Source organism: Athene cunicularia (assembly GCF_003259725.1).
Source record: "Athene cunicularia isolate RWA chromosome 4 unlocalized genomic scaffold, athCun1 chr4_part3, whole genome shotgun sequence".
In the NCBI taxonomy this organism is placed as follows: Eukaryota; Metazoa; Chordata; class Aves; order Strigiformes; family Strigidae; genus Athene; species Athene cunicularia.
Genome location: NW_020799100.1, coordinates 15,372,975 through 15,399,935, shown reverse-complemented (window position 1 = coordinate 15,399,935; position 26,961 = coordinate 15,372,975). Strand labels below are relative to the sequence as shown.

At 47.4% G+C, this 26,961-nt stretch overlaps 2 protein-coding genes across 4 annotated transcripts in view; one reads left to right on the top strand and one right to left on the bottom strand.

Annotated features, from left to right (window-relative positions):
* The window catches only part of MAP7D3 (MAP7 domain containing 3), a 46,683-nt gene extending 41,969 nt beyond the window's left edge, over positions 1-4,714 (top strand). The window contains exons 21-22 of the mRNA XM_026848809.1: positions 281-479; positions 1,607-4,714. Of these exons, the coding sequence (XP_026704610.1) occupies positions 281-479; positions 1,607-1,916 (509 nt within the window). The 3' untranslated portion in view covers positions 1,917-4,714. The remainder of the gene's footprint in view (positions 1-280; positions 480-1,606) is intronic.
* Positions 4,715-5,509: 795 nt separating this feature from the next.
* Positions 5,510-26,961, bottom strand: part of FHL1 (four and a half LIM domains 1) — a 33,634-nt gene continuing 12,182 nt past the window's right edge. The window contains exons 1-6 of one of the 3 annotated variants that reach the window (XM_026848740.1): positions 18,523-18,630; positions 9,583-9,764; positions 8,698-8,875; positions 8,029-8,198; positions 7,294-7,480; positions 5,510-6,510 (exon numbers count right to left, since the gene is read on the bottom strand). In XM_026848740.1, coding sequence (XP_026704541.1) covers positions 6,353-6,510; positions 7,294-7,480; positions 8,029-8,198; positions 8,698-8,875; positions 9,583-9,764; positions 18,523-18,544 — 897 coding nt within the window. In that variant the 5' untranslated portion in view covers positions 18,545-18,630 and the 3' untranslated portion in view covers positions 5,510-6,352. Of the gene's footprint in view, positions 6,511-7,293; positions 7,481-8,028; positions 8,199-8,697; positions 8,876-9,582; positions 9,765-18,522; positions 18,631-26,961 lie in introns of those variants that run through there. The other 2 variants (XM_026848741.1, XM_026848742.1) reach the window with 2 other exon arrangements.

Genomic DNA, 26,961 nt, shown 5'->3' with positions numbered 1-26,961 from the left:
CACAAGAGACAGACAAAATGATCAAATACAGAAGTGATTTGAGTGTGAAATGCAGGCAGCGTGCTTTCATTTTACAAGTGTATTTTTAAAGATGGATAACAAATTTCATGTTGTTATAGGCAGCTTGTCTGTAGAGAAATTAATCTCTTGAAGCCAAGTGCCTTGAACTTTGACTAGGAAAAGTCATTTTGACACTTGAATTTTACTCATTTAGAATAGCAGTTCTGTTACTGAAAGTCATCTTTTTTCTTTCTTTCTTTTTTTCCCGCCCTGCTTCCAGGAAAGCTAAATGGCATTGACTTAGCCCAGGAAGTCAAGGGGGAGGCAGAGGGTTGTTTAGGGACTGCGCATAGCTTGATCTCTACAGAATCTGAGGAACAAGATGTGTCAGAGTTGAAGGCCAGTGAAGTGTTTATGAATGGAGGTGATTTGAAGAGTGATGAGGGGTGTCTACTTGTTACTGAATTAAAGGATTCCAGGTGAGTCTGTGTAGGTGGCTGCTTTACTGTCAGAGCAGTTATCCATCACATAAGCAATCTCTCTCTCTCTCTGTTTAAATTAAATTTAGTGCTCTGTGTGGCATTGCCTCAAATTTTGCACCCCGCTAGCTTTGTGGTATTTCTCTGGCTTGCTCTAGGCATGTGGTGTGTGCATGCTGTCAGTTTACTGCTTCACGCAGAGGCAGTTAGTTCAGGATAATTGCTTGTTTAGATGGCACCATATTACAGTACTGGCTTTGCTAAGAAGTGAGACACATAGCCAGCAATGTGGCAGTGTTACTTACAAAGAACAGCACTGGCTTGAAATCTTTTCCCTTGAAATGGCTAGCAGTTCTTTTCATTAACAAAACATTAAACAAGAGGGAGAGAAACAACACTGAAAAGGAAGAATAACCTACAGAAAGCTCTAGAACAGATTCAGTTGCACTGAAGCACCAGATACAGCACAAAAGCCTCTCTTAATGGGAATTCCTTTTTAGTATTTAAAATTTTATCTTTTAAACATAAAGCATTTCCATCCTCTAGTGGAAAATCTGTCCTCTAATGCTTGTTCCGTTTGCTAATCTAAATGCTAATGATTTAGAAATGACATTGTGAACTCTTTTTTTTATAAAGTGATGATAAATTAATCTCCTTCCTCCAGTGATGGGATATAAAGACATTTTCATGATTTTCTTAAGAATGAATGAAAATTGATCACACTGATCTGGGTTTAGATTTTGAATCTGTTTTAAATATCGCTAGTCTTCTGAGGGCTCAGTTTTGTGTGTAAAAAGTCTTAACTGGAGAAAAAAAAAAAGAAAAATGCACGCTACTAAAACAGGATTTTAATGGTGCAGGACTTTAAACTTGTTGCTTATATCAGCCAGACCTTACCTGAGAGCTATTAGTATAGTAAGACGTGGCTATATGTTGGTGAGCTGTCCTTCCCCATTGGCTCTTGGAGGGGAGATCCTGCATGGCAGCTGGAGGAGCTTGTCTGGGAATGCCCTTCAGGATATTCAGTGCTTTGCAAAGTATGCAGCCTTCTCATTGGCTGGCCTGTAATCAATCTACTGGTTAAACATGCAGAAACTGTAATACAAGTATCCATTCTTCTTTTCTAGCCATCCTGCAAAAGAAATGGTTATCGATGACTCAGTGAAGTTGGGTGTTAACGAAGATGATCATACAATTGGACTTATTCAGAATCTTAACGGAAGAGCTGGTTCATGGACTTCTGAGGAGTTTATTGACATTGGAGTACATTCCAAGTCAACCAAACTGAGCTCAGACAGGATCTCTGCTGGTAACTGTAATCAAAACTTGAATGATGCTGCTACAATACCTTCTAGTCCCAAATTGGCTTTTGAGGAAGATGGTGCAGTGAATTCATTGACCAAACCTATAGATGCTTCATCAGGTAATCCAAGCTGATTTCCCTATCTGTCTCTTCCTCTGGCTAGGCAATTAACTTCCTTGCAATTTACTCTCCTTGCCTTAACTTCAGCTTCTTATTTTCAAGGCACTTTTTCCAATGCATAGGCTGGAGGGAAAGCTCTTTCTTTAGTGCTTGTAACTTGCATTCTGTCAAAAGGAGTCACCAACTGATGCCTTTTTAGGGAGTTGCTCTAGGCAGCAACTAAGGCCCAACATTAAGGCTCTTCCAAAGACACAGCGAGCCCCTGCGAAGCTCCTGTATCTCCTACCAGCACTCAAGCCCATCTGTTGCATTTTTTAGGCTTCTCCTAAGATGTCTTAAATGGCACGTTACTTTTGAAGATACTAACAGTTTAAAAGGTGTCTGATGTAACTCTACAGACAGGACCTTTCCACTCCTAGACATGTTCTGTAACTTTTTGATGCTGGCCTGCATGGTCTTACAAGGTCTCTTCAGGCTCTGGCAAGATATTAGCTGTCCTCTCTACTTACTTAGAAATAGTCTTTTGCTTCACTGAGGGGGGTAACAACAACCTTAAATTCCACAGTTGTATTACATTCTGGGAGGAGTAATAAAGTTGCACACGCAATATTCTGAATTTTTGGAAAGAAGCAGGGCTGCATCTAAAGCTGTATGTACTTGAGAAGCCAAACCCTGATGCAGTACAGCATAGCGTGTCAGGGAGGCTTCAGTAAGCTAGTTTATGTAAGACTAAACCATTGATGTTGGAGCTAAACCCCAAATGGACGTACTCACGGCAGGAGATCTCTTCCTCTGAGGTAAATGACTGTGTGAACAGTTGGAACGAATGGTAGTGGAAAAAACACTTTGCTATCCACATTTTCTTTAAGTAATGTGTAGCACTTCTTTTGATTAAAGTGTAGCACTTTTCTAGACTGAACTGTTTCCTGAGTCTCCTCTGTCACTCTGCGTCTTGTGAGTTTTATTCCCATGGATATAGCCTTCCTGAGGCTTCCCTTGAGGCCACGACTAACTGGGCCATGGGAATAGATGGATTTAACGTGATACTGCTGATCGTGTTTTGTTCTGTTCAAAGTCGTTAACTTTTTAGTGATGAAAGTGTTGCCTTTTAATTTTGAACTTGAAAGCATTTAGATATAATATGGTTTACGAATTTTGTACATAACTTCAAAGACTAATACTCATACATAACAAAAGTTACTGCACTGATTTTGGACTGTAACCAGGTGGTTCTGTGCTCACTCCCTCGATGTAGACTCCAACAGTGATGATAGACATATGTGGCATACACACAATTGTGATGGTTAAATGTTTTCTTCTCTTTGCTCTTTGGACAGAACTGTGAACACTAGAGACCTGGAAATAATCTGATTGTACTTCAGTAATCCAGTGTTTTATCAAGTACCGAAGGCCTTGTTTTGAAAAGCTGCTTGTTTACCTTTATCCATCTTCAAGTTTGCAAAAAACAAAAACACCAGGGGAGGGATGACAAACTTCTAATTTGCACCTTGAAACATTTCAGGGAAAATATTGTGCTGATGTTCCTTTTCTATTAATTTAGCTAATCGTTAGATAAAATCTCCTTGTTCAAATATCACTTGTTTCCCTTTTACAGACTTTACAGTAGCCTGTTTGAGTCTCCGGTTTTTTGTTTTGTTTTTTTTTCTATTAGTATCATGTACAGCAACATGCCCCTAGAAGCTCCCCACTTAGCTACTGGACAGATTTTGCATATTCCTAAAATGGCACTTGATGAAATAAAAGGTTCATTCAGTGTGTGCTAAATCTGAACTCCCTTTGTAATGTTTTAGAAAAAAAGTTACTTATTGGTTCGTGTGCTATTTAAAAACCACAAAATTTACTGTCTTCGATTTTTAAATGGAAAGGAAAAATTCCTTATTTTCTAACAACATGAAAAAATTGGCAGTTTCAAAATGTGGTATTGTACCATCACTAATATGTTTTAATCTATTGGCAAACATCAAAATGTTTTACAGCATATGCACTAATATATTATGAAAATGTTGAGTACCTAGTATGTCTGTCATAGCGCAGTTTAACATGTCATGCTTTTAAATATGTTTTTCTTTTGAATTACTTATTTATCTACACTTATGGAAGTATTATTTTATTGTGTACATAACAGTATTAGACCACTGAAGTCATATTTTGTTCATGTTAATTATTCTAAGTGTTCCTGTTTTAGCTTTATAACAGTGGCTGCAAGCTGCATATATATATTTCCCTTCCCCTGAAGCATTCATTAAATAATCTATTTAACCTAAACTTGCCTGCTTTTACAGCATGAAGAGATTAACTAAGCATCTTCTGAAAATTGCTACTAAAAGTAATAATGCAGCCTTGTTCTTATATCTCCTGTAACAGATATACTGGATAAGTGATTAAAGAATAGCTGTCTCGAATCCTGCTGTAAACCATTGGCTGATACTTCAGTTCACATGAATCATCCAAATGGCAGCTGTGTTTTCAGTGGTTAAATGCAAATGGTTTTGCTGGAAATAAATGTGTTCTTTCCTCGACAACGCAGTTACAATAGGGAACCCTCAGCCTTCTTACTCTTGCTGTTTGCTATTCGGAATAGGGTAGATCTGTTTTAGACTTTAGAGCAGTGCCTTAGGTGAAAGGAGAAATGTATTTTTGTATGATAGCTGTTTCATTCTGGCAGAGACAATCATTCTAACAAAAAAAGATGCGGATTATTTTTTTTTTCTGTGCTGATATTATTTGTTGAATGGTCTGTTACAGCTCTATGTAAATATGTGAGCCCTGTTAAATAAAGTTTGCAGTTGAACAATGCTTTATTTCTGTAATACTAAACATGACCTTACTAGGAGTCTCCAACCGCTTGCCATGCTGACCTGCCTTGAGATGCACTCAGGTACTGCTCTAACTGCTCCACATTGCAGATTCCCAAAACTAGGAGCCTATTTGGCAGTTGAATTGGTGTGGTTAGGAAGGTATTTGTGCTAACACCTTCAGATTTTGCTGTGTTTGTACACACTGATGTGTTCGTAACTCTTGAATTCTTTAACTTGCTATTCACTGTAAGCCTTTATCTTTTACTTGTTGCATCTTTGTGCTCTAAGGGTGAGGCCAGCAGTGCCCCATGGCCACAGTGGAGCAGTGACCATCAAGAATACAGCAAGACGCTGCCTTTTATTTTTCTTGCAGGGGTTCTTTGTTTCTGGTAGGTGCTTGTGAACAGAAGGGAATGACTGGAGCAGCATCCAATTGATAAGTATTTCTTTCTACAGCAGTGATACAGAGAAAACCATAAACCAGTGTTGAGGTTGCTGAAGGGTGGTAGATCTGTGCATGGACAGTGGCAGTACATATGTTCTCCAAAGGGCTTTTTCACACAGGCTGTTCTTGGCAGATGGTCCAGTGTCAGTTATATATTAAAAAAAAATAATTAGTTTATGGAAATTGTTGCTTTGGTCCTCAGCTATTTAAGGGTGCTATGGCAGAACAGCTGACTCCTTACTTTGCCAGTATCAGTGTATGAGACTTGATTTCAGTAGCTCAGCCATAAGAGGTGTCAATTGTGTAAGATGGCAAAATGAAAAAAGAAGTTTTCCAGACTATAGGACTTCAAGCAGGCACTAGTCTCATTTTTATTAATTCATAAAACATACACTGACATGATAGGAGAGCTACTGTTGTCTGAGCTATTAAGGCACTTCTAAATGCATGTGCATTTTGTTGTAGTTGAAAGATTTACTACTTGTTAATGGATTAATAATTGTATATAGACAGCCTCAGTTAAACAATGATGTAAAAAAAGCTGATGAGAAAAACTTTTGGGCAAACCATGCAGAAATCAATACTAAAACAAGTTTATGGAAACTTAACTAAAGGTAAATCATACTGCCAAAACATTGTTATATGTAAGATGAAGCCATTCCATACACGTGCTGCAATTTGGTGTGGTAGGGTAAGCTAAAGTATTGATTATTGAGCTGCTATTAATGGTGTGATGTATGTAATGTACTTGTGCTTGTAAAAGCTTAATATTGGATCTCTCTGATCCCAGGTGCAATCTTTGCATCTCTGTTTCTGAGGTGCATGCCTTGTCAAACCCACTTCATTTAAGCACCAAGCTTAAATGTATGCCAGACAAGTTTAAAACTAGCTTTGTTTTAGTTTAAGCCATGTGCAGATAATCTGGTAAGTGGATCTCTAAATCTAATGGCATTTCAAGCCTTTATACTAAGAGTTACTTGGAAACAAAGTTAGATTTTTGCAACACTACATGCTTTTGTACTGCAGGAGCTTGAAAAGTCAAACCCAGTATATTGAGGCTACTTTAGTTTTTATACTAAAATGGAAAAAGATAAAATTCGTCACATGCAAAAACCTGCTCCTTTACCAGGACTGTTTTGGAAAGCAGAGCTCTAAAATCCATTTTACAGCAGTTGCTGTCTGTTCCTTACAGTCGTTTGGGACACTCAGCACAGTAAATTTTTCCATTATGGCAAACAAAACGCTTGTTGGCCAGACCACGGGCACACTTTGTGCATTTGAAACAATAATCATGCCAGGATTCATCTTCGTAGTTAACCACGCTGGTTCCTCTTCCAAATCCTGCTAGGAGAGAAAACAATTATAGGACGGCGATAGTAGCTTTCCCCTTGGCTGGGTTAGCCCACCAAACAGCAGATCCCATTCTTACTGCCTCCTGTAGTCTTGCAGACCAGATTTGTATGCCTAAAACACCAACCAGAATTGCAACTGAACCACACTGTTTGCTGCTCAGTATTACTGCTCTTAGAGGAACAAGCAGCTTAGCATGCGGCTTTTGCAGCTTGTCCCTGCAAGAAGCCTTTTCCCTTGGATCCTTTCTCCAGGAAACCCTTAAGCTGAAGACCAAGATGTAGACCCAGGACGGGTTGGATTAAATGCCCTGTCTCATTGTTACAGACTCAGACCCATGCTCTAAAATGCAGAACAGAATGCAAGTCTCATGGGGTTGGCAGGATAGTGCCCACATTTCAGGGCTGAGTTTTGTGATCCAGTAACTGATAGGTGCAAAATACAGCAGAAGCAAAACAAATGTCACTTCAGGGCAATAGAACACTACTCTTTTTAGACCTAAGGTTCCCAGACTAAGATATAGGTGGGAACAGTCCTCGTTGGGGAAGTGTCGTAAAAGGTAAATTTGAGCTGTGTGGAGAGTGAAGAGCTCAGTTACTCAGACTCCATCCAGCAAGAGCACATGGCTTAAGTTAGAGCACGTGTAAATTGCTGGGATTGGGTTTAGGATACCAGACCTGCTTCTGGTGTTAGCAGCCTGTGAGCTGCCGGGCTTTGGGAATCGCTGTTCTGACCTTAAGCACCCACTGCCCTCAAGCTGCATTTAATCCAACATACCTGTAATAGGATTCTTGCAGCCAGCACACTTCTTGGCAACACACTCCTTGTAACAGTCAACACAGTAAAAATCATCCTCTACAGCTGTGAAGCGCTTCCCACCCAGTTGCTTCTTGCAGTTGGAACAAATGAAACACTCTGAATGCCAGGGCTGTTCCTGGTAAGTGAGGCCTCCAGAAGTGATGGGCTAGGAGGGAAAGAGCAGAGATGTGTTTCAGAATTGGTAGAGAGGAAGAGATGGGATGCAGGCATGGGGCGTAGGGGGGGAGAGGGCTTTGTCATGGAGATGAACTCTTGAAAGTTCTCATTAAAATTGAGTTCCTCTAGCCCAAAATCCTGTGCATGTGGAGTTTTCATAATAGTTTATTTTACCTGAAGTGATTCTGAAATTCTATACTAATCAGTTGTAAAACAGCTATTTTATAAAATACTGGTATACTGCTTGAATGCAAAATACCTACTAGAGAGTTTAAACCATCCCCAAAGCAAGTGCAAGGCCAGTGCCCACCTGCTTTCAGTGGCGTTGTTATCAGATAACCCTACAGCCCCTGCTCAGCTCCTGTAACGTGCAAGAACCATCAGCTCTCACATTACTGCACCACCAGTATATCAAGGAGAAAACATGAGCACTGGTACAGCTTCAGCATCATCTGTCTGCTGGATTACTCTCCTAGCTTCCAAAAGACATATGAGGGGTAGTTCTGGCAGCTGCCTTTGCGAAGTGGGAGGACTCACATTCTTGCATTTAGCACAGGTCTTGGCAAACTTATGCTCATGGCAGGAGACACAGAAGAAGTCATCACCCTTGGGGAAGAAGCTCCCAGATCCAATCACTTGCTTGCATTGGCTGCAAGTGAAACAGTCCTTATGCCAGACCATCTTCTTGTACTCAACGTTTTGGTCTCCTACAACAGACAGAAATAACTTGTTAGGTGGGATTTCAGGCTTGTGACAAACTCCTCCCCCTGTGCAATGTACCATACCTGTAGGCAAGTCCTGTCCATATCTATGACAGGATTCAGCTGTAATGGGGACAAGGGCTGAGCTATTAATTTCTGTATCTGACTTTAGCCAGGGCCACCTAGATTTTCTCAAGACAGTTGTCAGGCAGGTGCCTGAGCCTTTCTGAAAAGAGGACCTTGATTTACAGAGCAAAGCTTTTGGTAGAAATGGTTCAAGACTAACTACTAGGGTGAACTATTTGCATGAGGATTAACTGCAAAGCAGCCTTTCAACACTTGAATAAAATGGACAGGTGAGACCAAGTGTCAAAACTTGCACCATTTTGTGGTGCTCCAGCCTTCCACTGTGATGCCCGTACCCCTGACTGCAGCCTGATAAACCACCACAGTTTTGCCCCAGAGCAGAATGTGGCAGTTGTACCCCTGTCACTGGCACCAGTACCTGCAATAATAGGCTTGAAGCAGCCCTTACACCTGGGTGCATCCGCAGCAGCAGTGCAGTTGCTACACCAGACCTTGTTGTTCTCCCTTAGCATGAAGGGCTCATTCACCAGGGACGTGTAGCACTTGAAGCAGCGGAAGCAGGTGTCATGCCAGTAACGGTTCTTGAAATGCAGCTCCTGGAATGAACAGAAATGGAGTGAGCAATAAACCCTTCTCTTGCTGAGCAGCCCTAAAACCACGCTACGGTCTCACCAGCCTGATCAGTAAAGGATAGATCTGTTGGCTCCTAAGCATGTCTGCATTCAGTGGCTGGAGGTGCAGCTCATCTGCAGGCAGTTAAGGAAAGGACATTTAACCAAACTCACTGACACAATCACATTCACTTTGGGCTTTCAGGGTAGCAGAACATGCTTCAAACCAACAGCTTTGAGATTTAAAGTTCTGTAAGTGTGGGCCGCTCTGGTTGTCAAGTTACCTCTCATTCAGGTGTATTTTATTATTGATATAAACATGAAGCAATAAACATTTGACAAACTGACAAAAATCAGCCCCTAAATTCCCAGCTGCTGTGCCCAGATGAGTTTTCTCCAAGTCCTGTGCAGGCTGGATTAGGTGCAGTGCTCTCCAGGACAAGTCAGCATCTGAAGCAGTTCACGTGACTGAATCTAGATCCTGAAATTAGCTCCTATGCAAACCCAGCCCATCATGTGCACCCCTGCTGCAGTGCCCCAGAGCCGCTGGCTCTTTGCCGAGGAGCACCGGGCCCAGCAGCCAGAGGAATCACAAGAGAACTTGTTTCCACACTGCAGCTCAAACAGACCAGAGCCAAGAAAACAAAAGGGGAGGGTTATCGGCACCACCCATTTAACTGCTCAGCACTCACCTTGGAGTCAGCGCCAATGGGTTTCTTGCACTCAATGCAGGTGTTGGCACAGATCTTATCGAAGCACTTGACGCAGCAGTGCCGACCCTCTTTCTGCACGTACTTCTTCCCGTGCAGAGGGTCACGGCAGTAGAAGCAGTCAAAGCGCTCCGACATGGTGCCCACAGTGTAACTGCCAGGCCCTGCAAGAGAAAAGAGGGTGACATTACAGCACTGAAGCCCTGATAACTGCTCCAGCTTCTTGGGTCTATGTAAATAACAAGTCTCAGGAAGATGGCTCAGCAATGAATGCACGGTGATGTCATGTTCCTCAAGGTCTTGTTGGTGGAGAAAGCAGCTTCGGTGCCAGAATATTAGAAAAATTTTTCTATTCTGGCAGCTTAGTGGTTTATAAAACACAACAGTTCTCTACCAACTGCACTGGCATTTTCCAGGTGCCTCCAGCTTTGTCTTTAGAGTCTAGATTAGACTAAGGAACCATCACACTCAGAGAGGCTGGGTGCAGTAGACAACCTGGGTTTGGTCACAGCAATCACAAACACCTGCTTAAGAAGGCAGCTTGAATGTCCCAGGTCAAGAAATGCCATTTAGGATGCAGAGAAAGAAATAACCCTAAAGTCTCAGAAAAATGCAGGCTACAGAGTAAAGCCAAGCTGGCCAACTCCTGGGGCTAAGCCCTGGAGCTCAGCAAGAGCAGGGGCTGCCCTGCCTCCTGGGAGCACTGTGCTTACCACTGCAGCTAGCAAGAGCAATTGTGGTGGGCTGACCCTGGCTGGATGCCAGACACCAACCAAAGCCACTCTTATCATCCCCCTCCTCAGCTGGACAGGGGAGAGAAAATGCAACGAAAGGCTCATGGGTCAAGGTAAGAACAATGGAGAGATCATTCAGTAAAACAGGCTTAACTTGGGGAAATTAGTTTAATTTATTACCAGAGTAGGATAATGAGAAATAAAAATTACATTTTAAAACACCTTCCCCCCACCCCTCGTCTCAGGCTTAATTTTACTCCTGATTTCTCTACCCCCTCTACCACAGCAGCACTGGGGGATGGGAATGGGGGTTGCAGTCAGTTCATCATCCACTGGCTCTGCCACTCCTTCCTCCTCAGGAGGAGGAGGACTCGCACTCCTCCCCTGCTCTGGCCTGGGGTCCCTCCCATGGGAGACAGTCCTCCACAAACTTCTCCAACACGAGTCCTTCCCACGGGCTGCAGCTCTTCACAAACTGCTCCAGCATGGGCTCCTCTCTCCACAGGTCCTTCCAGGAGCCTGCTCCAGCGTGGGCTCGTGGGCTTCTCGCGGGGTCACAGCCTCCTTCAGGCACATCCCCCTGCTCCAGCGTGGGGTCCCCCACGGGCTGCAGGTGGAGATCTGCTCCACCATTAACCTCCATCAGTGCGGGGCACAGCTGCCTCACCATGGGCTGCACAGGAATCTGCTCCAGTGCCTGTGTCACCTCCTCTCCCTCCTTCTTCACTGACCTTGGTGCCCACAGAGTTGTTTCTCTCACATAATTCTCACTCCTCCCTCCCACTGCAGTTGCTGTTGTGCAGGTTTTTTTCCCCTTCTTAAATATGTTATCCCAGATCACCACCATCACTGATGGACTTGTCCTTGGCCAGCGGCGGGTCCATCTTGCATCCGCTTTGCCTTGGCTCTGTCAGACATGGGGGAAGCTTCTGGCAGCTCCTCATAGAAGCCACCCCTGTAGCCCCCCAGTACCAAAATCTTGCCGCTCAAACCCAATACAGCAATGCATTAGTAAAGCGAATATTTTCAGCTCCTTCACTAGCCATCTGAGATACGAATGCTAGATTTCTGCCTACAGCAGTTCTGGCCAAGCACAGAAACACGGCGCTCTGCCTCCTGGGGTCCAGCCTGCTGCGAGCACAGGGCTGAGAGTCCCACACCAGCCTTCCCCATCACCTTCTTAAGAGGAAGGATACTAGACTGGTTTTATTTACATATTTCACATCAAGCAAGGATAATGATACCTAATCACTCGCTGAGAGCCACTTAGTTCCTTATGGCCAGGCCCACCACAGGCCTCGGCAAGGTCCTGGCTGAGGCGCCGCATGATTTGTGCACAGAAATCTCCGCCAACCACGAGCGGAGCAGAATAGTTTCCATGTTTCCAGCCTAAGCCCACAGCCAGCTGCAGCCCTCCAAGGCCTTTTGTGCTGGATAGTTGTGCAAGTTCCAGCTGCCTCTTTTCACCAGGCTTTCACATATAAAGTCATGAGGAAAAAAAAAAAGAAAAGAAAAGATCTCCCTACATGTAAAGATACTTCTTCAGTTCATAGCAGCAGAGCTCTGCCAAGGTGTGATGTTTCACCACGGCCAGGGAGCCAGGACATCAGTGGGTGTGAGAGCTCTCGACCAGAGAATTTTCCACTTTGGCTGGAGGTGCACGCTCACACTTTCTCCCCAGACACCCACCCCAGCCTGCACACCCGGTCTCAACCTCCCAGACCACTTCTGCTAACAGCTCCCTCCATTTCCCCACACCCCTCCCTCAGAGGGAGCTGGCAACGCTCCTGTGAGGGGGCTGCAAAATCTCCGGCAGGGTTCTGCTAGCCTGTGCTGCCCCAGAAACGCAGCTCCATCCTTGCCCCTGCAGCCCCCAGCACCGCAGAGCCCCGTTTCCCCCTCACCACCAACCCAGGACACAGCCCTGAACTTTCTGCACCATTAGCAACCAGACGAGTTGTGGCAGCAGTCTGGCAATGGGGGCTGCCAAGAGGAAATTTAATTATTCTTTTCCTGATAGAGCTGCAGCGCCAGCACAGAGCAGGAAAGGGAGAAGGACGGGGACAGGCAATATAAATTGCTTCCTGCTGTCAGGTGGGGGAGACCATTAGCACCTCCATCCTGTAGCCTCACCTCAGACCACCCCACCAAGCTCCCAAGCCCCGGGGTTTAGGGGCTGCTTTGCTTCCAGGTCCTGATGGAGCTCAGCAGCACAGTGGCTCCTCATTCCATCTGTGCTGCTCCAAGCCCCAGCACAGGACCTTTATAAACTCAAACAGGGCTCTGGGCTTTTTGGGGTGTAGAGAGGGTACGTTGTTCCCCATCGTGCCCTCGTGGCAAGGGAGGGTCAGCGGTTCGCCGTTGGGCTCGCTCTCAGCCGCGGGATGCTGCGCAGGCAGGACTGTTGTGTTGTCACGGCACGAGGACCTGTTTACACAGCTTTTTCTTGGACACTTGCCCACCCCAGTAATTCTAGAGGTACCATCAACTGTGTGGGCCAAGCTGTCAGCATGAAAAATGCCCACACTGGCACAGGAGCCCCTGAGGCCAAGAGATTGTTGTTGCCACCTTTGAGAGGGGCCCTGCAGCAGAGGTGCCGGCGTCAGCAAACCTCAACAGAGGAGAGCACATCAAACCCAACAGCTCCTGACACTGCCCAGACACCTCAGCAAGAAGTGAGGGGTGGCTGCTGCCTCCACCATCTCCTCTACAACCCCTTTGCTTCTTTTCCGTCAGAGTAACATGCTGTTGGCAGCACACCATGAGCAGCCCTGACACAGCCATGTGCAAACCCCGGGGAGGTGCCTGCCTGCAAATGAACATTTTACTGCTATTTCAGAGCTCTTCCTCTGCCTCATCTCTGAGCTCAAGAAGCTGCTGGACAGGCAGTAGATGATGCTGGGGCAGGAAATTGGACTCACGCTATTGCTTTGTAGATTTTAAAATCCAAGAGTCATCTCACTGTCTCTCTCCTTTGTCACCCTTTCCACAACGCCAGGCCAGAACAAGTTGGAGCATTTCTCTTGCAGAAAGCAAGACAGATATTCCTGGAGAGGAGCATCGCACAGCGAGGCTGCAGCAGAGGTGGGGAGCAGGTTCACACCCTTCCCCTCAAACTTTACAGAAGCAGGCTGGAGGCCAAGCTGGCAGGAATCACACACTGTGGTGACCGAGGTCTGGAAATGCCGCCTTGCCAAGGTCAGGAGACGGCCACGTCCTGCTGACAACTACCCAGGGGTTGTGTTTGTACCAGTTCAAGTAAATGAAACAAACAAACAGCTGAGAAGCATGGAAACTATGTGAGCCACGGCCAGCTCTGCAGAGCTTTATCAAGCAAGTGGGTTTTATTTAGAAGAAATGCAATTGTACAGAGTCCAGTGCAAATGGTATCGAAACGTTCCTGGTCTCAGGTTTAGGGTTGCTTTCAACCAGAACACATAATCGTGAACATATGGCTCAGGAAGTAACATAATGCTGTGTTCCCATGTAATGCATCATGTGCTAATGGGAGACATACATTTATCACAGCAGCTTTGGAGCTCCACAGACGAATTAACACTGTGCCTGTCAGCCCCAGGAGCTGAGCTGTGCAGGCTGGCAGGCCCGTTCTGCCTGCCTTGTGCCATCTCATGGAGCAAAAGGCCCCTCTCATATATACATTGGGGCTTAAATTTTCTTCCAGGAAGCAGAAAAGCTCTTACAGGAGCTTTCTGCCCTCAGTGGTATCATCCCTACCCTGATCTAGACCCCCAAAAGGCATCTCTATCCCTTTGCCCGCAGTGAGGATGCAAACACTGACCATGCTGTCCCAACAAACGTGCTGGCTGCTCGTGATCTCTGCTCACCCATGCTGTGCCAGGAGACCACGTTAGCCAGACCATCTCCTACAACCCTCCCACAGGAGCAGCCCACCCAGCCCCAGAAGCCACCAGTCTGTGGCAGAACGGCGCCCTGCACCCATAGCAGCTCTGCTGGGACCACGGGATCATTTTCCCTAGAGTGAGGCAAGTGGCCACGGAGACTTCAGAGCTCTGCTGCCCTGGGGAAGAGGCATTCAGCATCCTACCGCTGGTCTCCTAAGCAGTTCTGTCCCCTCTCACAGAAAGTAAACAGACAGGTGTTTGTTTGTCTCAGTAAAAAAATAAATACATCTTCTAAAGCCTGGTTGGCAGCAGATCATGGTTTTGGAGATGTTTATCTCCTTAATAACCTGTTCACCCTCCAGCTGTACCAGGTACCCCCAGCTTAACTTTCCAGAGCTTCCAGGTATATTAACCCTGGCCTGTCTTCGCTGCTTGGAAAATAAACAAGCCATGAAACTAATATACTGGGTATATGCAAACCCCACGACTCCTCCTTGCGCTTCCTTGGGGCCTTTATTTTAGTGCACACTGCATAGCTTCCCCATACAAGCTGTGCGGCAGCTGCTGAGCACACAGCAGGAATTCACACCAGCGGTACAACCGTGCTACAGCAACACAAAATTCAGTGCTCAGGGTAAGCATTCATCAAACTAACCACTAAAACCGTAAGTGCTGTACCTTTGTGCTTCATTTCGCCACGCTGTGCTTAAACCAACAGCACTACATGCAGGTGTTGTAGCTTGGAAGTTATCTGAACACAGTTTCTGTGGCTGTATCTTTACACCAGACTACAAGTCTGGTCAAGTGTCTCCTTGTAACCCAGGGAGAATCACATACCCTGAGGACATGCACTGACCCAAACCCCACCTCAGCTTGACTCTGGGGCCACAGAAGGGGAATTAGAAAACAGAGAAAAAGTATGGACAGACTGGAACTATTCTCGGGCCCAGGCTGATGTCCATGTGCACAGGATATTCTGGAGAGAAGCAGGTGAGAAGAGAGAGCTCAGGCTGTCAAGGGGAGGAGTAAGTGCAGTATGTGCCCATCCTGAAATAGCCTAGAGGACCCTCGATAAAAACAAGAGCTGAAGAAAAATCCATCAATACTTCCAGAAACTAAACCCCCCCCCCCTTTAAGCAAGGTGTCCCTCTGCCACCAGCCCTGGCAGGGTGCTGTCTAAATGTAGCTCCCTGATGGATTTGGCTACAGTTTGAGGGAAGCTGGCCAAACCAGTGGCCTTCTCAAGTATCAGGCTATTTGGCACAAAGACCCACTGGAATTCAACCCTAACATTTACCTGACCACAGAGGTGCCAGTTAGCCACTTGTCCTCAGAGAGCATCTGCTGCTTTTCAAAAAACAGCCCCTCAGCCCTTGGACAACCATGCCTTTCATCTTTCAAACGCAGATCTCAAATGTTTGGGCTCTGCCAGCTTCCACGCACCTCAAGTCATGCTGTGGCACAGTCAAGGGCTCTCCCAGCCAATGGCCAGGGTCAGGGCTGTACCCTGCAGCACGGCAAGTTTGGGGATGGAAAGGGCACAGACCTACGAAGTGCCACCCCACTAAAACTATTGGATTAACACAGGCTCCTGCCTCTGCCATCACCCCTGGGCTGGTTGCTCCAGGTTCAGTCGAGCTATACACCACAAGGCAGCATGGCAGTGGTTTGCACAACAAATGAAACCGAAGAACTCGGCAAAGGGAGCTGAAGCATAGCTGATAAGCAAAGCACTTAACACAGGATATGTGTTAATGTCTCTGGGGAATATGTTTAAATGTGATAAACCACCAAGGAAGAACTTGGAGTGTGGTCTCTAAAAACAACCAGGGAAAACGTACTTTAGGATTATTCTACTACTTAGGAAACAAGATGAGGCTGAAGGCTTTAACACTCTGCCCTATGCACAGCTGCATGCTCTATGGCAATACAGAAGGAAACGAGCAATTGCTTTTTGACTCCATCAGTTTTATTTTTCTCAGCAGACCGAGTACACACAGCCCCCACAGCACCAGGTATTGGCTACCCCTGCCTATTTCAGCTCACAACCTGGCATCCCCTGGCCTGTCACCTGAGTTACTATTCTCAGCATTCCTCTGTGCAATGCCGCGTGGTCTGCTATAAATACCAGGGAATACCCTTAAAAGAAGGGTCCCATTAATCTGAAACGAAAAGCAACAGTTGGGACTGTACCTCAAGGTCACTGGCACACTGCCCTAGACAACAAACATTTGCAAAGACAAAGGAAAGAAAAAAATTGTTTGCAGGTCATTTTTGCTGTGAGGGATGGCAGTAACAAGTGGAGAACTGTGCTCTTCCATTGCCAGGCTGGGACACGTGCGACTCTCATACTCTATAATTCAAAAATTAGTCTGTTGATAAAATGGAAGCTTCTTTATTTAGAACAAGAACAGCTCCAAGTTCCTCAGGCGGTTGCCAAAAACATTCCCTACAGTCCTATTGCCACCATGTCTAAGCACGTCCCAATCATTATTAAATCTTCACAGTTCCCCAGGGAAGTAGGGACCTGCTATTAAAAAAAATACACTGCTCCAGCCCTGCAAACACTTCCCTCAGGGCTCGCTTTTGCACTTAACACAGAGCTCAGCTTAGGCTAACAAGGCTCCCAGAGTGCACATCACTGCCTCCAGTAAGGCTGAGCACTTAAGCAGAGTTTAAGCAGTGAAGCCCAAACATTTCAAACCTAATCAGATTGACTAAAGCAAGAGAGGGAGGGCTGTTCTTTAGGTCACTCTGCGACTGCCTTAAGCTTTGACCTTTGAAACTCCTCAATTATGTCCCCAGCTATGCATGGACCTGCCCCCATCTCAGTGGCTGGATGCCCTTCTCATGCCCAGGTGCTCCCAAGGGCCGAACGTGAGCCGTTCTTCTGCTGTGGATGATTCACCCACCCCCTCATGACAGGCATTATGGTACCCCACTGCAGATGTCCTGGAGAGCAGGGCTCGCCGGGGGGTGTAGGAGCAGACGCTGCCCTATAACTTGTTGGTGGAAGCACTCCAACCACAGCATCTGCTCAGAAGACACTGCAGCATTTTATAATACAGCACAACATCAAACCCATGGGTTCTTGCCCCTGAGAACACCTCCCCGAGGAAGATGAGAGAGAAAACAAAGATACAGCTGGGAGTATAATAAAAAGATGCTACAGCATCAGTCAGCCTTGTGGGCTGAAGTTAAAAACTAAATCTCTTCTTACATTTTAATTGAATGGATCACTTTTTTTTAAACACCTTTGAGATGTTTAAAAATCCACAAAAGTCAGAATTTACTCAGGAAGATGCCTTGCAGAACGTATATCTGCATCACACAAGCAAATCTTAAGTAGCTGCGTGCCATGCAACAAGCCTCCTGCTCGTGCCTTGTCCCAGGAGACTGAGCATGACGTCGAACAGCATGCTATGACTCTCCTCCCCAGTTTTGAAGAGGCTCTGTGTTCTGAACCAAGTCTCATGAGCACCTCTGTCCCCTGGCTCGCTTTGATGCCCACAGGAACTGTGCCCCAAGCTTGACACCCTCTCCCCAGGCACACCTACCCCCTGGGCTATGTCTAATTGTATGTTGTGATGTAAACACACACTGGACACGCACACAAACATGGTTAGCTTTTAAGAATCAGATAAGCTTTTAAAAATCCTGAAGAGCTTTCAATTGTCTGTAATTGGAAGGCTAGAGGAGTTTAGTCTGGATGGGAAGACACACCACCACCATTTACATGCCATGGGGGACACGCAAAGCATGCTCTCAAGATTCCTGTCAGTGTTAATAGGGAAAAAAAAGTTAACGTTTTCCTGCCACTGATGAGGGTCAGCGCATTTGATCTACAAGACAAACACAGAGAAGAGGGAGTGACCACAACCCTCCCACCAGAGCCAAGCAAACCATCTGGGTTTACACACTGGGCTTCTGCACACTCCCCTCTGCTACAGGTTTCCCCTGCTCACTGCAATAACTGCTCACTGCAAGGAAGAGCATCGTCCCCCATTTTCACCTAGTCTTTCTCAGATAACAGCTGAGCCCCAGCCTTCCCACAGCAGCGGATACAAAAACACTTACCATCCAATGAAGCTTACAAAATAGATGAGGCCGCTGCCACCACTGCGCTCCCAGTGCCAGTCCCCCACACTGGTTATAAACCCACTTGCCATCATTAGTTACAGCTGCAGATTGCTGAGGCTTAAAACTGCATTCAAAAGAGTTATTTCTCTGGTGCAGGAGCCTCTCAACAAAACCTTCCTCCCCGTTTACCAGGCATCGCACACATGGGGTTTCTCCCACAACACCTGGCAGCACATCCACTTTACCTGTGTGCCTGTGGAAAGCCATGATTACCAGCCCAAAGTCACCAGCAGCCCCTTAGGAAACAGAGTTCACAGTCTCTTGGCCGATAAGGAGCTGCCCCGTTTGATAACATACATTTAAACGGAGGCTATTAATATGGACGGGACTCCTACCAGATGTCCATTCCCCTCCCCAGAGATCACAACCTTAATCCCCCTTGAAAATTCTTACCATTTTAGGTGATCTGAGGGAGAAGAATAGGATCCAGAGACCTCTAGGTCTCTGTAGGCAACATGTAAATACCTGCCTGGCTACTCAGCACCCAAATTAGTCCCAAAGGCAGAGTGTGCCTCAGGAACTTGACCCCATGCTAGTACTATTTGGCCTTGGCTTTAGAGCTAGATTGCGTCTTGTAACAGTCCTGAGCTAAATTACAGACCCGACGTTAGTTCTGCACTGCTGTTGCTGAAGAGGTAGATCACAGCCCCGTGGGGGCCAGGAGGGACTGCAAGGTGCTGTCCCCTGGCTGTAGGGCCCAGGAAGGATGTGGGTTGTACCCCTGGGGACCCAGCTGACAGCCCACAGAAGGAATAGAAGATACCTTCATGGGGGAGGTTAGACTTGCCTTCAACACAGGGTCACGCTGAAGTTTTACTGGCAGTAAAACTACCGTACCTGGTCCTCCTCCAGCTTTTACCCTAAGGAAGCTCAGAACGTTAGCTACTCAAAGTAAACAGCAGCACTTGGAAAGCCGGGTTTCATGACTACAGGGCTTCTCTAACATCTAACGGTATGGCTGGGCTCGTTCCCCAGCACGGGTCTTACAGAGAGCACTGGCTCTTTACTCAGGCACCCACGGAACTCCCTGGAAGACCACAGCTCCATGGCTTCAACCAATGTATTTCCACCAAAGTCACGACAGGGAGTGGAGGGAGCTCTGGCTCAGGGCTGGCTCCCACGGGGACACGCAGGCAGCGGCAGCTCCACGGCCGCACGCTCGCCCCGGGTTACGGAATTGGCGGCGGTGCACGCTCAGGGCCGGGGGCCAGGGACACCCAGCTGCTAATCCCGCCTCGACACTGGCCGTGGGAAAGTCAGTTAACCTCCCTGACAGCCACTGGGAAGAGCCAATGTTTATCATTCCTTCCACAGAGCCCATCACAGTGGTGTCTGGCCTCTAAACAGCAACCGTCATCTTCAGCCTGAGTGGTCCTGCTACAGCCAGGAACTGGGAACATCTCCATGTTCCTGCTGCGGAGGTCCCGAGAGCTCCTCGACCACACACGTGTGGCAGAGTGTGCACAGCCTCCAGACCCAGCACCGGGGTCGGTGACCTCTTGGGCCTTCATGCCCATCTTAGGGCCCCCAGGTAGCACACATGCAAGGTCAGCATCTCACCAGCATCCCAACATCTCCGAGTTTCCAACAGGGCCTGGAAAAAGCCACACTTGACAGCGTGCCGTCCCAAAAGAGCACAGCATGGATCCACTTGTGTAGCAGATTGAGGCTGGGAAACGTGCTAAAATACTAGCACATTAAAACACTTTGGCTAGGAAAAACCCAACGTTATTCTGCCCCAGCTCGTCTATAAACTCAAGCAAATTGTTTGCATAATTCAGATGGTAACCGGAACCCTAACAACTGGTATTTTCCTGTGCTAATCTTGCTGCACGCAGTGTAATATTTACAGACATGAGTTCATTTTTGGCAATGCACGTAGAGCTTGCACCATTAACCAGTCTCATTCCTTTCTAGCTGCCTACACAAAGCACTGGCACCCTCCCACTCAGTCATTTCCTACTTCCCCAAGAATACCCTCGTATTTCAATTAGAAATGGCAACCTCTGCTCCCCATCCTAAAAGGCAGGACAGCATTGCTGTGCAGTGTCAGCAGCTGCCGCGTCCAACCCCAGAGGCGGCTGCAATTCAGCAGTGGTTTGACAGCATCGCAGAGGCATGTGGAGAGTGGGGATGGACACCTGGCCATCAAAACGTTTCACGTGCACAAATGCGGGTGTGTTTTCAGCACGACAACAGGTGTGGGCTGGAGGAGGTGGGCAGGAGAAAGCCTGGCCAAAAACCAGGCAGACGACCCAGCTCTGCTGATGCTCATGAAGCTTCACCGTGAAACTCCCCAGAGCAGCACTTGATGGCACAGCTCACTCTGCAAAGCCTCCAGTGATTCCCCAGAGCAGTCTGTAATAAAAAGGCCATTTTGTTTTAATTTATCCCCCCCGGGTCAGTGCAGCAGGGATGGGCTGAGGAACAGCCCTTGCTGAGAGGACAGGGCTGCTCTTGGCTTTTTAACTGGTTTTAGCCATATGACCTTGGACAATTCCCACCTTCTCCCCAAGCTCCTCTTCCTCCCTGCAAGCCCAGGTGATTGAACACAACATTGTTGCAAGGTATAGCACAAGTACCAAGAAGAGACATCATTATCCTGTGAAACATGGCAGGGAGCAGAAGCCTCCAGGAAAGGGAGGGTGCCCCAGAGAAGAGTGCCAGCCCTGTCTGAGCTCTGTTAGCCAGGCACCACGCACCCACAGGTTCCAGAGAAAGAGAGTGCTACAAACATATCAGTGAGTGCACAGCAGGGCATGCAGGCTTGGGTTTCCATGTTTTTAACATTAAACCTGTCCTGTAGGTTTTCAGGACTCCAGGGAGCTGGACTGGACACACTGATCCCACCGCACAGGTCTGTCTGCAAAGTGGCATGGCTGGGACATAGTGTCATCCACTCGGATAGACAAATGATTCACATTGTGGTTTCCAGAGTATTTTCTTGCCCTAACAATCCTGCCAGTAAAGGTCTGGGAGTCTCAGCTTGCTCGCACATCCTGCTGTCACTCAGTGGGCAGAAAGTCTTAAATAGAGCCGGTATAACCCAGACATTGATGAACTATTAGTCACCATCATCAAAGAAAGAACCAAGCAGCAGTAAATATGAGCAAGAGGAGAGCACCTGTCCACTTCTCAGGGCAACGCCGTACCTTCTGCTGCTATACACACTGCTTAGCGATGCACAGTTAACCTGCATTAGAAAAGAACACCAGCCATTCCCCAGGGTCCCCATAAAACAAGAGCCCCATATTGCTCCCTACCCTCCCTGTCATTGCAGGCAGTGCTGGACTCGCTCCATGCCCTCACTCCAGCTGGAGGCTGCTACTGTGACAGCACAGGACCTGCACGGTCCCATCGGCCAGGGCTGCCCCGGCAGCATAGGGGTTAGCACTCCACATCCAGGTCTGCTCCCACTCACCATTTGCACAAGCACTGCGTCTTTTTCAAGTATCAGCACAGCAGATTCAGGTGATTTTTATGTTTTAAATCTGTTTTAGGTTGCATGCAATGTGTGTTCTCCCACAGCAGAGCGCAGTCCTTCTGCCAAACCTATTGCAGACCTCAGTTAAACATCCCTTGGCTCTTCTGAGGCAGAAACGAAACAATTTTTTTTAAAAAAAAACAAAACCTATGTGTGTATATATAAATACATATAAAGGCAGAGATTGCAGGAAGCCAACCAACAAAGGAATTGGGCTTAAGAGGAGAGAGGACACAGATACAGGTCTCTCCAAGAACAAGCCCACCTTTGCACTTGCAGCTGGTCCATCAGCAGGACAGAGGAAACAGCAGCCCCACTGTCAAGGAAACACCAGGCAGGTTTGGGATCCGGGACTGACCCCTGGGCTGATCCAGATCTCCAAGCACACAGTATCTCATGTGCTTCCTGCTCCCAGCACTGGCTCTGCTCTAGTGAAAGGCACTGCAGAGCGTTGCAGATCATCTGGAGAGGGCTGCCAGGGGATGGCCCCTGCTCCCCCCCAGCCAGGGACCCTGCGTGCCACCCACAATCACACCTCAGCCAAAATGGGGAGTTTCCACCTAGTCTTTTCAAATACTTTCCAAGTCCTTTCAAAGCCTGTTCAGTTCCAAACCAGACAGTTTGTCTTTGAAGTATCACAAAAACGCTTCAGAAGACTCAAACCTGGCTCGGTTCCCCCATTCTGCATACAAGGCTGCACGGCTCCGCACCCCTGAAGCATCCTGCAGGCACTCACGTGAACACAAGACAGAGACACCCTGGTTCACATGGGATGTACCCACATCCAGAGCAAAACCAGCAAGGACATCCCTGCAACATACCAGCCATCAGGCAAGCCCCGTGCCCTCAGGCAACCAGCTCAGAAGGGATGGTGGAGAAGGAAATGGCACATGGCAAAAACACATAAGGTGTTTTCCCTTCTTCCATGCTGAACTCCAGCCCACAGCTGGGTTCTGTGTGCTGAGCCTTTTAGGGAAGCTTTTAGGATCAGCTGTGAAGGTAAGGATAGAGGAACTGGGAATAGAGTTATAAGGAGGCACATACAGACAGGGTGACCCTTCATGAACTAAGATATGATGTGAGCAGAAACAAAAGGGGGAAAAGAAGGTAGGATAAGAAGAGAGAAAAAAAATAAGGATGAGGGTGTAGTAGGGAATGTAAGAAAGACAGGAAAGAATGGTCAAGAGATAACGGAGCTGCAAATAAAGGCATCTGAAAAATAGCAAAACTGGAAAGAGCTATAAACTGGGTTTTTCCCATCTGCCTCCATCCACAGGCTGGACTGTTTCCAGGACTATTCCCATGGCTTCTCCAAATTTATTTCCCTGCTGCCATCTGCTCTGCAGCTCCCCTCTACACATGCTCCCGACTGGCACTTCTTCCCGTCACCTGTTGCTGACATGGCAGACCTCTGCCTGCTACTGAAAGCCAAGTGACACCAAGGCCTGGGGGGGAGCATCTGCACATAAATCAAGAGCTGCTTGGTAGACTCAAGGCTTTGTTCAGCTCTTGTCCCCCCTCCTGGCTGTGTCAGGGTTGGAGAACAGAATCCGCAGCGTGGTGGCGTGCAGGCACCATCCAGATCCATGGCAGCAGCCTCAGGACATACAAGCTCCAGAAAGGACTGGGGTGAGAAGAGGCTGAAGCACTATTAGGTGCTGCTCAGGGTTGGCTTCAAATTAACTGCACGAGAAAATGCATTTCCTCCTATCCCTGCTCCCTCCTCCCTGTGGCTCTTTGCTGCATTACAGACAAGATGCCAAGACTGTATCTTCCAGCAGCAAAGATGCTGAGTGCCTGCTGTGGTCCCTACAGTTAGATTTAGACCTTCAGTACAAGCTCAGAAAGGGACAAGTCCCAAAAGGCTGAAGATTTATTTTTTTTTTAAAATATCTCTTAGAAAGACAAATGTATTGGTCTTAAATGCACTAGGTTAAATCTGGGCTGCATTTCTCTTTCCAGCTCTCTCTCTCATGTCCTGCCTCGACACAGTCAGCAGAGAGGAGTTGTGAGTGTGCTGGCAGCAGACTGGGAGGCTCAGCGGGCTGCCCTCAACCTCCTTGCATGAACTGCAAGGTGAAAGCAACAGGTCTGAATGTGTCTGGACATCAGCCAGCCCTAAGTGGACACAAAGACCTCTTTTGCTCCTCTTGAGAGAAAGATCCACATGCACTGCCAAGACTGGTCTGATTCAGATGCCCTCTAGGAGCATCAAGCCCATTACTAGGCTAAAAAGCCTCAAACACAGCATTCACCTCTTCCTCCCCAGCAGTCTTACAGCTGCGTCGTGCACAGGTCCACCCAGCAGTGCCTGGTTTGAGCAAAGCAGCCGCAATGCACCTCATGAAGTCCTCCTCAGGAGTCATCTGCCCTGAGAGGAGCAGAAATCAGCTGGTTCTTGCAAGTTCATTTACCACAAAAGCAGCCAAGGGTGCAGAAATAAGGCGTGCAACATTTACCAGGGAAGAGGAGCCAGCAGGCACGGGAGAAGCAGCCTGCATGGTCTTGGCGTGGTCATCAGACCATGGCAATGGTCTCCAGGTTGGCATGTCAGGGCCCCGGCAGTGCCACGCTCTCATCCACGCTGGCCAGGCCCCTGCAAGAAGCTCTGTAGCTTCTGCTCACTACATCTTTTACCAGGGCTGATGTGGTCCTCGGAGGAGTACTCCCTGGGGCCAAGCAAGCTGCACCACAATTCAGTTATTACTCCAGGTTATAACCCCAAAGCTTCATGCTTAGGGCAGTGTTGCTCTTTAAGAGTGATCTTGGCCAACTGCAGGGATCTTTCTTTGTTCAAGTTTAGATGCAGTCATGTGGAGGAGGAATGACCAGGGGATTCAAATGTGAGACAAAGGTTTGCCAGGCACAGCTTTTTCCCCATGGCTTAGCCCCAGCTTCAGAGCTGAGAAAAGTAACTTAAGTCCCTGTCAAATAAATACCACGCTGATCCCAGCCATGCAGCACAGCAGCCTTTTCCAGGAAAGATGAGGTCTGATGAACACTCACAGCAATATAATCCTCCCATACCCACACAATAAATGCTCATGTCGAGGCTTCACCAAGTTGTTAGTGAGCCATCACTGAAATAATATTTCACAACCTCCATTATGATCTCTGTGCTCCTAATTGCTTTCAATTACTTCTCACAGGCACGGCAGCTGGGTGAGCAACGCTCTCCCCCAGTGAAGTTAAACAGCTCACTGCGGAGAGCACAGAAGGAAGTTCGCCTATTAGTTTGCATCACTGCTTGAAAGCTGGGTCATTCACCTTCCCTGGAAATCTACCCGCCACAAGTCAGAAATTCGCAGCTACCCAAACATCAGCTACAACACACACGCTCTCCAGCATCCCCCACGTGGGTTTCCAGTAGCCCCAAAATCCTCCTGCGTGTGTTCAACAGGACCTGATAGCAAGGAAGACTTGTAAGGTGGGCACCGCAGCCCATGCCCAAGCTCTTCTTCCAAAGGCTGGAAATTCTTTTGGCATGATGTTTTCTAGCAAAAAACATCATGTTCTTGGGAAGCTGCTGGGCAGTCAGTCCTGCAGACCTCCTTCCTCTACCCCCACAGCACAGTGGGCCAAGCCAAAACCCCACACAAGCATCACTTTGCAGGACCAAGGAGCCTTGGTGCTTCCCCTTTATTTTCAGGGGAGAAGAAAAGGGCTGTTTGTGAATGGACTGTGATTCTGGCAAAACATTCTCCAGAAATGCAGCACGTGGGAGACTCTGAGGATAGACAACTTCAGCTCAGGTGGTCAGAGGTTAAAGCAAAAGCTTCTCAGAAAAGGGCCGGGCAGAATCACACTGCCTGACTAAGGACGAAGACAAGCCACTGCCTCAATGAGGAGGACATGCCCTTCGGAGCACTGGCATGCTGGTTGGGAAGATTTCCTAGCATCCAGCACACCATCAAAGCACCGCCTGAACTTGGCACAGGCCCCACGGCCATTCCCTGAGCACTGATTCAGAGCTGACAGGAGCCAGCCCTGGTGTATGGGTTTAGCAGGACAACCAGCCCATTACCCTGGGCACAGGACAGTCGCCTCGAGCAAGATTAGCATTTGGCTACCTGCACTTCCAGTTGTTAGACAGCGCTGGTGCCTGAAAGGGCCAAATCACCCTTGTTATGTGGCCATTTTAAAAATAACCTTTCCCAAAGCCCGGCAGTGCATAACCCTGTGTCTGTCTCTGCTCCAAGAGCTGAAGGAGATCAGCTTGCAGGGTTGACGGGTATTTTTGGGCACTCTGACTAATTGTCAGGACATATGCTGGGCATTCTTTAGAAGGAAAAACAAAGCTGCAAAGTCCCTTCCAGTGAGGCCTATGGGTTTGGATTAGTCACAGAAGTTATTCTCAGAAACCTCTGCTTTGGGAGGGTTTGATATAACTTTCAACTTCAGATAAGTACATTTTAAAATGGAAGAAGGGGTCAGCTTCCTTGAGCCTTGACACAATGAAGGCTCAGCCAGGCTGGGCCATGCTGCACCAGAAACAAGGGCAGGAGGAGTGAAAACACTTCACCTTGGTGTGGCTTCAAATTCACAACTGCTTTTTTGGCACCGCATCACATGGGCGCTTGCTGGCTGTGCCAGCAGACGTGCTGCAGGACAAGCCAAGGAGAAGACACCCACTGGAGGGGGGTGAGGAGGCCCGCAGGCACCTGCCCGCTTGCAAGACCAAGTCATGGTGCAGCCTTCTAAGGCAGCTTGCTCTGATCCTGCATTACAACACATTTAATCTGCTGTAACGAATGTCATTTAACTTTTCCCTTTGCCCAGGCTTAGTTTGTGGCCAGAGTTGACTTCAGCCGCCATTCATGTTATATTTTTCAAAGCGGCCCATCAGGCATCTCGATAAAGCCCTGTTCATTTAACAGCCACACATTGCACTGCTCAGCCAGGCTCTTGCCTCTCTCCTTTTGTGGGGAAGTTGGAACCTTTGCCAGACTAGGACACCACTCACTGATCCTACTGAACTTGCCTTGGCTGCTCTTTTCCCAAACTGACCTCCAAGAGATTAAGGACTAAGGCAAAACCAGAGAAGTCAGCCCAGCTACCAGAAGAGCCTGAAGCCTTAATAAAGGGGGTATTTTACCAACTGTGTCCCTCTTCCACCATGCTTAGGAGTAAGGGACTCCCA